This window comes from Hyperolius riggenbachi, chromosome 11, assembly GCF_040937935.1.
Source record: "Hyperolius riggenbachi isolate aHypRig1 chromosome 11, aHypRig1.pri, whole genome shotgun sequence".
NCBI classification, from domain to species: Eukaryota; Metazoa; Chordata; class Amphibia; order Anura; family Hyperoliidae; genus Hyperolius; species Hyperolius riggenbachi.
Window position 1 is genome coordinate 41269506 of NC_090656.1, and position 12135 is coordinate 41281640.

General features: G+C 42.7%; 2 protein-coding genes across 7 annotated transcripts in view; one reads left to right on the forward strand and one right to left on the reverse strand.

Moving 5' to 3' along the window:
• The window catches only part of LOC137537683 (E3 ubiquitin-protein ligase RNF182-like), a 62105-nt gene extending 59879 nt beyond the window's left edge, over positions 1-2226 (forward strand). The window contains exon 2 of the mRNA XM_068259615.1: positions 816-2226. Coding sequence (XP_068115716.1) covers positions 831-1535 — 705 coding nt within the window. The 5' untranslated portion in view covers positions 816-830 and the 3' untranslated portion in view covers positions 1536-2226. The remainder of the gene's footprint in view (positions 1-815) is intronic.
• The window catches only part of CEP89 (centrosomal protein 89), a 363467-nt gene that overhangs the window by 196353 nt on the left and 154979 nt on the right, over positions 1-12135 (reverse strand). The gene's annotated exons all lie outside the window — the stretch shown is intronic.

The window sequence follows — 12135 nt, forward strand, 5'->3', positions numbered from 1 at the left end:
TTACCTCCTCAATTATTCCCACTGGATACCACAATATATCACTGAGGTCTAATCTTAGGTAGGCGGCCCTCGCAGGTACTCCCAACATCCAGTTCATATCAGACTTCCACCTTCCCACCTGCTCGGCAAGCTGCCAGCGTTAAAGTATTCTTGACCCGAGGCAGAGCTATCCAAGATAAGCACATAGGTATGTTCTCGCTGGATTCACATACCTCTGTGCAGGGTCCTTTCCTCTTATTGAGGCTGATTTATTAACATTACCGCGTTCAAGCTGCGCAGGTCAATACTAGAATGTTACACATGGTCCTGACAGTGTAGAATGCGCTGTAAAGTTATGCACGATCCTTGGTGGTAGGCGATGAGCTTGTAGTGCGACCATGAGACTTTACTAGTGCAGCCGCTACTATGTTAATTAACGTAGTAGCGGGTGAACTAGTAAAGTATTGCGGTCACACCCACCACATGCCACTTACAAGGATTGCGCATAACTTAACGCTATGCTGCCAGGACTGCACGCAGTATTAACCCATGCCATTTGAGCGCAGTAGTGTTAATAAATCAGCCCCATTATTTCCTCCCAGTCTGCATAATCACACCCTGAAAAATATGACTTGCCCGTTATAACGGCTAACAAAATGGCTTTCAATACTGTATGCTCCTCCATGACACACAGGCACTAATCATTTTCATAGCTGGGTCAATTTGTGTAAGAACTATGATAACAAGAAGTTTACTACAGGATTTGTTTTTTTGTAGAAGTACACACTATATACATGTCAGATGAGACTGGTCTAACACTTGTCTTATTTTTTTAGCTACTCTATGTTAAGATGAGCACTGAGGAAACGCTGACTTTGGACGAACTGGAATGTAAAATCTGTTACCAAAAATTTAACACCCACGGTCGCAAGCCTAAAATCCTGCACTGCCTTCACCGTGTCTGTGCAAGATGCCTGACCAAGATACTAAACATTGGCGGGGGAGCGACATGCATCAGCTGCCCCTTCTGCCGCAACGAGACCGAACTACAGGAAGAGGAGGTTGTGGGGCTCCCAGATGACACCAACATCTTGGCCAAGCTTGCAGAAAGAACTATATGCAATTCCGACAGCAATGAGGTGGTCTTAACCCCCAAGAACTTAGCATCATCAAGCCCCTCTCACGATTCCTCTAATTGCTTAGTAATTACAATAATGGAAGTACAACGAGACGCTACACGGACACCCAGCCAAAATACCATATCAGACTATTATGCGGAACATAGTATAGACTCGGTTTCTGTAAGTTCACATGGCCAAATAGACAATGACCTTTTCTCCAAGTTGTGCAACCACGTCCCGAGGATTCTTGTTTGGCTACTGGGCTTCTTCTACTTTGGATCTTTGCCACTTGGGATATATTTGCTGGTTATACAGAAAGTCACTCTTGGGATTGTCTGTGTTAGTCTTGTGCCCTCTAGTCTGACGGTGTGCCTGGTCTATGGCTTTTGCCAGTGTCTGTGCCAAGGAATGTGTGACTGTTCACCACGGAGTTGACAAACACTGCCAGGGACCTTTCCAACCATGCACTATGTAGCCATTAGAATATAGAGTGGTGATGTGGATTTGTCAAGTGTGGAATATAAAAGAAATTGTTCTTTGACACTTATTTTGTAATTGAACTGTTTGAACGTGGATTTAAAGCCCAACTAAGTTGAAAATTAAACAAGAAAAATTCTGATAGCAATAAGGTTACTAAGTGAATATAAACAAGGTACAAAAGCATAGCAGTGGACAGAATACCTGTTTCATGGGCCAAAAATGCTTTGCAAATTCCACTGCAGCGTTCTTACTCTCCTTTTAAAAGTAGCCAGTGCTTAGGTGAATTAGGAGTGACCAAATGACACCGAAAGTATGAAGAACTATACAAGCCAGGCTAAATTTTCCAGCATCTCTGCATTAGGGTAAAAAATGTGCCCTTGATGCAAGGAAGCAGTTTTGTCAATTAGGAAGTTGAGCATTTGTAAAACCATGATCTACTGGAAACAGGAATGTACACAGTACATTAATGGTCTTAAGACCACTAAAAAAAAAAACCTTTGAAAATGTAAACGAACATGTACACATACATGTAAGAAGTACATTTTCCCAGAGTCAAATGCACTATAAATTCCTTTTTCCTATGTGTCTACCATTTACAACTGTTATTATTAATCTGTAACTTCTGAGCTTAACAGCATGTTTTGGACTAGTACATCTCCTAATTGGAGATTCTCAAAGCTTCATTCATTTTTTTTTCAAAAACACTCTCTGGAAAGGACCTATAACAGCGGTGGCGAACCTATGGCACGCGTGCCGGGCCCGGCACATGTAGCCTAATTTGCTGGCACGCCACCGCTGCTTATGAACTGGCCGCAGCGTCTACTAGACGCCGCCGCGCCAGTTCATAGCCCGCAGCCTCCCGGGAGGCAGACCAGGGCTACAGCAAGATGGCTGCCGTCCCGAAGCCCTGTACTGGAGACTATTTGTGTCTCCAGTACAGGGCTTCGGCGGAAGCCATCTTCCCATAGTCCTGCACTCTGCCTGTCAGCGGCAGCGTGGGAGACTCAGCTGCAGAAGATCCGGGGAAGATGCACGCCAGAGCCCAGCCGAGAGGGAAGACTTTTGTCAGGTGAGTACATTACTTTTTTTTGCAGGTGAAATGCGGCCCACTGTGTTTTCTGCTAAAATGTTTCCCACATTGTGTTTATTTACAGTGAAATGCTGCCCACTTCTATGTTTTCTGGTGAATTGTGGCCCACTGCGTATGTTTTCTGGTGAATTGTGGCCAACTGCGTTTATTTTCTGGTGAATTGTGGCCCACTGCATTTATTTTCTGGTGAATTGTGGCCCACTGCGTTTATTTACAGTGAAATGCTGCCCACTGCGTATGTTTTCTGGTGAATTGTGGCCCACTGCGTATGTTTTCTGGTGAATTGTGGCCCACTGCGTTTATTTTCTGGTGAATTGTGGCCCACTGCGTTTATTTACAGTGAAATGCTGCCCACTGCGTATGTTTTCTGGTGAAATGTGGCCCACTGCGTATGTTTTCTGGTGAAATGCAGCCCGCTGCGTTTGTTTTCTGGTGAAATGCTGCCCGCAGCGTTTGTTTTCTGGTGAAATGCTGCCCGCTGCGTTTGTTTTCTGGTGAAATGCTGCCCGCTGCGTTTGTTTTCTGGTGAAATGCTGACCGCTGCGTTTGTTTTCTGGTGAAATGCTGACCGCTGCGTTTGTTTTCTAGTGAAATGTGGCCCGCTGCGTTTGTTTTCTGGTGAAATGTGGCCCACTGCATTTATTTTCTCTTGAAATGTGGCCCACTGCGTCTATTTTCTGGTGAAATGTGGCCCACTGCGTCTATTTTCTGGTGAAATGTGGCCCACTGCATCTGTTTTCTGGTGAAATGTGGCCCACTGCATCTGTTTTCTGGTGAAATGTGGCCCACATTGCATGATTTTCTGCTGAAATGTTGCACACATTGCGTTTATTTTCTGGTGTCTGGGGTAACTGTTGCTGCATTTATTATTAAGGGCTCATTCACACTACAGAACGTATGCACGAATGCAATTTCATGCATGCGCTGCCAACGCACAGTGATCGCACGGAATGCACATTGTGATGCGCTAAAGCGTGGACGTCGGCAGCTGTACCCATCGGGGAAACTTATGCGTTGTGCGTTACAACGTAACGCATGGGAACGCACACCTGTAGTGTGAATGGTAACATGGAAGTCTATTGACTTTCAGGTTACCATATGAATCTTACATTATGTGCGTTATGTCAAAACTGACAGCGCAGCACATAGTGTGAATGAGCCCTTAATGGTCATAGTTGGCTATATTTGCTGCTTTGGGGTTATGGCGGGTATACTAATAAATAGCATCACACAGTTTCTGCACACCCATGATGCGAATCCTCGTTTCACCACATCATGCCAGAAACACTGCTTTCTTTTGCCTCGCTGTTACATCATTAAGTTAGCTCCGCCTATACAATATCATGGCCACGCCCATTTTTCGGCACCCCCCTCATTGGCACTCGGAGATAAATAAGTCGAGGTTAGGTCGCAGTTTGGGCACTCGGCCTCTGAGAGGTTAGCCATCACTGACCTATAATAAGATGCCGGGCTGGCTGCCTGCCTGTTCGCAGAACATTATTCTGGCAGTAGTATTGTGCCACTGCTTTCCACGGAGTGCATTCCTGAGAATTCAAGTGCAGTTGAACTAATCCAAAACCGGTCGTAGCTTCAGATTAATAATAGTTACTCTAAGTGACAGGGAAATAAACATGTACAGTGCATTTTACTCTGGGACAAGCATACACCTTCTGTATATGAATATTTTACAGTTTTCCCGATAGTGGTCTTTTAAAGGGAAACTTAAGTCAAATAAAAAAGGAGTTTAACTTAGCTGGGGCTTCTGGCAACCCCCTGCAGTCATTCTGTGTCAATGACGTCGGTCTGACTGCCTCCGGCAAGCATCGGTGACCTCTACAAAGTTGGCCAGCTGCCGCCAGCTACTGCTCAACCACGGCCCATAAGTTGCGCAAACCCTGATCGTGCTCCCACAGCCAGGAGTGCTCTGCACCTACGCAGTAACTATTTGAGGTGAGGAGGTGCGCGGCCGGCCAGCATTGTGGGGCTCACCGGTGTTGGCCGGAGAGACTCAGGCAGACATCATGGGCACAGGATGACTGCAGGGAGTTGCAAGAAGCCCCAGGTAAATTAAACTCATTTTTTTATTTGACTTTAGATTTCCTTTAAGTCTGTATGGACTGGTTGGGAGAACCAAATGGAATTCTGAACTTTTAAAGTTTAGTTCCTCACATGCATTGGTAAGAAAAGAAAATTCAAGTACATTTCACAATTTTATCTAGTTCAATTTTGGGTTTAGTTGGGCCTTAATAAAAAAAATCCAGCCAGGTGGCAGGAGTCACGGGTGATAGAAAGTGCAAGGAAATTTCTGCAACAATGACTCACTTATTTTTTTTTATTAAAGAGAAGAATGGTTAGAACCTGTCTTTTTGAAATTGCTGTAGGGTCCCACTGGGGAGATCTTCCCACTTCAAAAGAAGTGGGAGGAAATGTCCCTAAATGGCTCTCACAGCAGTAACAGCCCAAGACAAGTTCTCACTCTTCTCAAATGCATCCAGAACTTAGAAGAAAATACACTTTGACAGGCGTATGACAATTTCAAATAAATACAATCCATTTTTTTTTCTTTGTGGCGATTGTATACTGATATAATAATTTGAAAGGTTTAAGTAAATTAGTGACCGTTAAGTATTATATTTATGCTTCATATTTTGTTTAAAAGATTCTTTTGAATTGAAATAATGTTTGCAGTCATGGTCACGTTTCTTTTGCTCTCAGTCAGGTTAACTATAGAAGGAGTTGCAAACCATCTCTGAACATTCTTTACAGTTCCTATCAGGACTCCTGACTAGGCCTGAACGATTTTAGGAAAAAAGTGAATTGAGCGATTTCTGTCCGAAATTGCGATTTCGATTCAATTCACGATTTCCTTCAAATCAAGCTGTCTTTCCTTGTTCCCCTTTTCCTCTTCATGCCTCCTCTGGGTCTCTCTTGCCGCCCTTGTGTCTCTGTGCCCCCTCTGTCTCTCTCTGTGCCCACTCTGTGTCTCTCTGCCTCCTCTGTCTCCCAAGCTGCATCAGTTCTGAACATAGCTTCCAGCACAAGTCCATCGATGCCTGTCTATCCACTTCACCTCCTGCAGGCTCTAATGCACAGAATACTTCCTGTATGTCATGTGACATACAGGAACCCAGAGTTTTGCCATGCACAAGAGCCGGCAGAGGGCGATAGAGGAGGGAAGGTATGTCCAACGCTGCGGGCCGCATGCACCGGGACTTTGGGAAAGTTTGAAGGCGCTTCTTCAAACTTCCTCATGTGTAAATGACAGGATTGTGATATTCACCACTTTAACAATTCTGAAATTGTGATCTTGGAGATCGCGATTTCGATTTAAATTTCTATTTATCTTTCAGGCCTACTCCTAACAATTCAGTTTTTGATTTTGTTTTCTTGAAAAGATGTGCAACGTCCCTTCCTTCTCCTCCTATGCACTGTGGCATCAATGGGTTAGGCAGCCTCATTAAGCATTAGTGAGACTTCATATGCTCGAAGAGGCAGATTTTCAAAGAAAACTAAAATCTGTTTCTTTGACATGAATCTTTGCCGTTATGATTGGAGATGGTCTCCTGATAGAACCAAGTCAGACACCCCAGATGACATACTGTATGCAGCAATCAGGAGACCCCCCAATGACAATTGCTGTAATTGTGAGGCCCCCACAAAACAAGTGCAACACTCATGAGGCCACCAGATAAATGCAGCAATTATGAGGCCTCCAATGACATCTACAGCAATCATGAGGACCTCAAATATCATATTTTGCAATCATGAGAACCACAGATGACTAAAGCAGCAATTAAGAGTCCCCCAAATGACAAATGCCTATTCCAACATAGCCTGATTCCTTACTTATTCATTATTAGTGTGTCCCCCTTATTACTAACAGATACGGCTGCTGTGCCCCCCTTATTACAACTTAAGTCTCCTACATGTCATTGTCCCCTCTATTTAATATTGGTGTCGAGTGGTGAAAAAAACTAAAAATATCATAGGTGTCCTTTCCTCTATCAACAGTCTGATGCCACAATACTCCTCTATCTAGTGTAGGGGCAGTGGAACTTCTCTCACCTGTCCACCGATGCGTCCTCCTATGCCTTCTCTCCGCCGCACAGGCTTCTTCCTGTCTCTTCACTTCTGGGGAGCTGTATGTCACATGACAGGTAAAGAAGCCAAATACTAGAGGCCTCTAGGGGTCACGTAAGGTATGTGCCACGGTGCTCCTAGTGTTTGGCTTCTACTGACAGGGATACAAAGCTCTCTGGGAGTAAAGAGACAGGTAGAAGCATGGGCAGTGGAGAAAAGAGATGGGAGGAAGTGCGGTTGGACAGACGAGAAGCTCCATTGCCCCTACACTAGCCTATATGTCACACACTATCAGGTCAGTCACCATATGAAAAGAAATAATAGCCATTAGAATCTTCTCAGGCTGAAGAGAACAAATAAAGAGAAGGATCCCTGAGAGGAAAAGTGGCTTTCCTGAGCATTTTTAGATGCAAAGTACACTAAGAATTTTATTATTACATGAATGACTACAAGGATGCCAAAAAGTCAAAATTTTAATGTGGATTCACACTATGTAGTCACCAATTTGTATATAAAAAAAAAAAAAAAAATTTCCATAGGATGCTGAGAGGATTTCATGTTGTGTGTCAGAAACCAGTATTGTCCTTAAAGAAATACTATCAATACCCAAGTGTTCTAAAATGACAGTGTGCAAATAATGTCTAAGTAGCTGTGTAAACATTTTCCTACTTTTCATGTTAAATATCAGAGGCAAAAGCTGTAATTTATTGAGGGTAGAATTTAGCTATATTGGGACAAATCAATTGCAGAAGGGGTGTCTGCTTCAATGCACAGCCAGAGTTGCATATCAGACTACAGAAAGCAAATATCAAACATATCAAACTTTGAAAGCAAAAACAATATGAAAAGCTGTGACAATTAGTTACATTTCCTCTGCTCTCTTCAGACACTTCAGTCAGAAACACAGGACACAACAGCTGCAGCTGTTCTCTCTGTCACACACAGTTACACATAGGTGCCTGATTCACAAAGCAGTGCAAACTGTTTGCACGCCAGTGAAAACCCTTTATCACGCCTAAACTCAGTTTAGGCATGATGAGAAGAAAGTCACGCAAAATTCCCATGCACAAACCAGCAGCGCGATGCGCCCATTAAACCCTATAGGCACTGCGCGCGGAATTGCGCGCAATCACCAGCACAAATCGGTGCTAACTCAGCGGTGCAAAGGTTATCACGCCTAAAGTCTTTTGGGCGTGATAACTGGGTTATCACCGCTTTGTGAATCAGGCCCATAGAGTTAACTGATCAAGTGTGAGGGGAATTTCCCCTCTCCTCATGGCTCAATCTTCCGTCAGTTTTGGCGTCCGTAAAGTTTGAAAGTATTTTGATAACAGTAAACAAAGAGGTTGCTACTAAAATGTATACACCAGTACTTAGCAGCACTTCCCAAATAATTCCTGTGTCAATTGAAAAAAATATGTGAATCTATAGTATTCCTTTAAATTGCATACATCAAAGGTAAAGTACTCAAAGAGAAAGCTGCATTTTAAAAAAACGTTAGTTTTTGTCTACCGATGGCCTTCGCCCTCCATTACCCATTCTGGTGTTCTTGCCAACACAAAAGATGAGTAATTCTAAGGATAATGATCCATCCTAACAAAAGTACATATAGCAAACAGGCCCCATAGCACCGTAATCATCTCGAGGACCCTTGTACAGATGAGATAAGGCTCCTGAAAAGTCAGAAGTAGGAAGAACGCAGGCTGAATAGGCCGAGAGACGGCTCCATTGTGTGATTTCGGGAGCCAGCATTCTGCGGGGAAACTAATTGCAATGTATTCAATACGAGGAGCAGCAGTGTACTCCGTCTTCGGTACTTCAGCTATTATTGCGAAAGACTCTTCAACCGTAACTGATGAAAGGAAGGCATTAAGGTGTCTGGGTAGTCCAATTTCACAAAATAATGGACTTTATCCAAGATGGGCTCATTAGTGGCCATATCACATGTACGCTCAAAGCAGCTAATTAGTAATTACATCATTTTCGTTAGTCGTTTAGCTGGACGGAAAAGCGAGGTTCAGTGCATTCTGTGACGCATGTTCCCACTGCATACGCCAGTATCAGTAGACCGGGTAGGCCTTATTTATTCTGAAGCGGAAGGTTGTCTGTTTACAGGAAGAATAACGCAAAGAACAGAGCATATTTAAAGAATAAGCCAAGAGGAACCTAGGTGTTTTTTACGCACCCATATATGTACTTGAAGTACATATAGTGTGTGTGTGTATGTATGTATGTATATATATATATATATATATATATATATATATATATATATATATACACATACATACATATATACATACATACATATACATACATACATATACATACATACACATACATATACACACACATATATCCACATATATACACACAGAGAGAGAAAGAGAGAGAGAGCAGCAGCAGAGCCGGGACAATGTCCTCCAGCACACAAGGCTGAGACACCAAGGTGTGCCCCCCCCCCACACACACACACACACACTGATTGCTATTAAACTAAGAGGTGCCCCATTGGTACATTGGTCTTACATCTGGCCCTTAAAAGGATACATGAGCTGGAAGGGGGGGGGGGGGGGCTCATTAACTTATCTGGGGCTTTCTCCAGCCCCTAGAAGCCTATGTGTCCCTCGCTGAAGCTCCACCCACATCTCTAGTGGTCCCCTTTGCCTCTGTGCATGCCCGTGTAAGCTGCTCGTGCTACCGTACTACTGGGTCGACAGCTGCTACAAAGGGGACCACAGGAGACTGGATGTGAACAGAGTTGCGGGGAGGGTGACATAGGCTTCTAGTAGGGTCTGGAGGAAGCCCCAGATAAGCAAATCAGATTTTTTTAACCTCCCCAGCTCATGTATCCTTTAAGGGGTCAGAGCCACGCCATGTCGCAATCAGTTAAAGCGGAATATAACCCTGCATTTCAACTTTGCTCTAAAACATTATTTACAGTATATTATATACAACCAGCATTTTTTTTTAACTAGACCAGCATTGGAAGGGTTACACAGAGCTTTAAAGTTCCTGGAGAGATATGCAGATGCATCCGAAGCTTACATAGATACATTTTGTTTACATAAATGTATTTAAGTGTGGCATGTGACTCACTCTCCTCTCTGACTGAGAAGGAGCTGGAGGACAGCCAAAGAGTGTGTAACATTTATCACTTGTTACATTCTATTTAGTAAAATGTATCTATCTGAACTTCTGCATATCTCTCCACAGAACTTTAAAGAGTAACTGTCAGGCTGCAAAAGCTAATTTAAACCTCTATTCTCCTGTGGTAAACAGTTTAGAAGGATGCCAAAAAGGCAATACTGAAGTTAAAAATCTCTCTTACTTTTGATGTGTGCTGACAGCAAGGCTCTGTATTCCCAAGCCCTTAAAAAGGACGAGAGGCCGCGTACCATACAGCAAAGAATTCTGGGGCCCTCCCCTCGGCTGCTAGTGAGAAGTTACAGGCTCAAGTTACAACAGCATGTAATGTTGGGCTGCTCACAGCACTGATAAATCTCAGGGCAGAGTACACTGCAGGAGTCCGCTATTGTTCCTAGCCACATGGCTAATTAATATTCACTGCACAGTAGTGTTATTCATTACGAGCTTTTTTGTGAGTGGAATCATCAGGAAGCAGGGAGGATATGACATCACAATTTGCTTCATAGGAGACAGACAAACATGGAACCTGCCATGAGCTGTCAGGAGCATCATTCTCTGCAAATACTATATAAAAATTCTGTGAAGTACAAACGTGGACAGTGAAATGCATATGTAATGTAAGTACAGCCAATCTTTAGCTACTGATATATGTGTTTATTTTCTCTGAGGCCTTATACCTAACAGCTCCTCTTTAAACCTCTGTGTTTAACCCTTCCAATGCTGGTCTAGTAAAAAAAATGCTGGTTGCATATAATATGCTGTAAAAAATGTTTTAGAGCAAAGTTGAAATGCAGGGTTATATTCCGTTTTAACATAATCAGTTTCTATTTTACAACCTTTGCCTCAACTCAGCCTATGCCACACTGACTGTCCCATTCTTTGAAACAGACTTCATAATTAATTTTGTAGACCTACTTATAAGACTGTAGTTGGTTTTGTCCTAAGTCAACAGTGTGAAGAAAATGTAAGGAGGAGAGATCACACAATAACACAAAGAGAGGCACCACAATAACATAAAAGTAAGATGTAATACATGATTTAGGATACCCAATGTTACATGATTTAGCTTGGTTTCACCATCAGAAACATTTCCCATATCTATAAATTGTATAATGGTATGCAACCCTGTCCTCTATGTGATGTTTAGCCTAGGATATTCAGTCTTCTGCCCTACAGCATTCTGGGAGACCAGGTGCTGTTTCTGCTCACTTCGGAACACTCAACAAGCAAACATTCCACAGTAATCCACCTTGCCAGCAGTAAAGATGTCGCCAACTGTGATCAATTTAACAATGTAAATCATTATTATTATTATTATTTAGTATATATATATAGCGCTGACATCTTCCGCAGCGCTGTACAGAGTATACTGTCTTGTCACTTAACTGTTCCTCAGAGGAGATCACAATCTAATTCCAACCATAGTCACATGTCTATGTATAGATCATGTAGTGTATATGTATTGTAGCCTGGTACTTGAAGGTAGGCAACCCAAGAAATTTGTGAGGTTGCAATTTGCCTCATTAAAAGTGAAATGGCCACAGCTCTATTACAATAAGTGCAGTTATATACCACCTGTTGGAAAGCACTGTTATAGTTTATTAGATAAATAGTTTGAGATCAACATATGGCTAACTATAGGTCAGTCTACCTTCAGACAGTTTGTTAATTGGAACCCGATGTGAGAGAAATACTGAGGATCTTTATTCCATTTTAAGCAATGCCACTTACCTGGCTGGCATGCTGAGCTTTAGGCTTTAGTTGTGTTTGAGTCATACACCTGCATCAAGAATGCAATCAGTGGAGTCCCACCAGAGTCACAGCATCTGACCTGCATGCTCATTCTGGGCCAGTGACTTATAGTATTGGAGGCAGAGCATCAGCATAAAAGTCAGACAACTGACATTGTTTATGAGGCAAAGAAGATGGCAGCCTCCGTATTCCACTATAGGGATGATCAAGGAGATGTAAATATTTCCAAGTTCATGCAGGATTATGTAATTTTTTATGTTGGTTTATTATGGCTCTGTACAAATTAACACGCTAACACATCATTGAATTCCAGCGGATCTGGAGGTGTGTTTAGCTTCTAAGGGAAACAATGGTTAATTTGCATACAGTGGTGTGAAAAACTATTTGCCCCCTTCCTGATTTCTTATTCTTTTGCATGTTTGTCACACTTAAATGTTTCTGCTCATCAAAAACCGTTAACTATTAGTCAAAGATAACCTAATT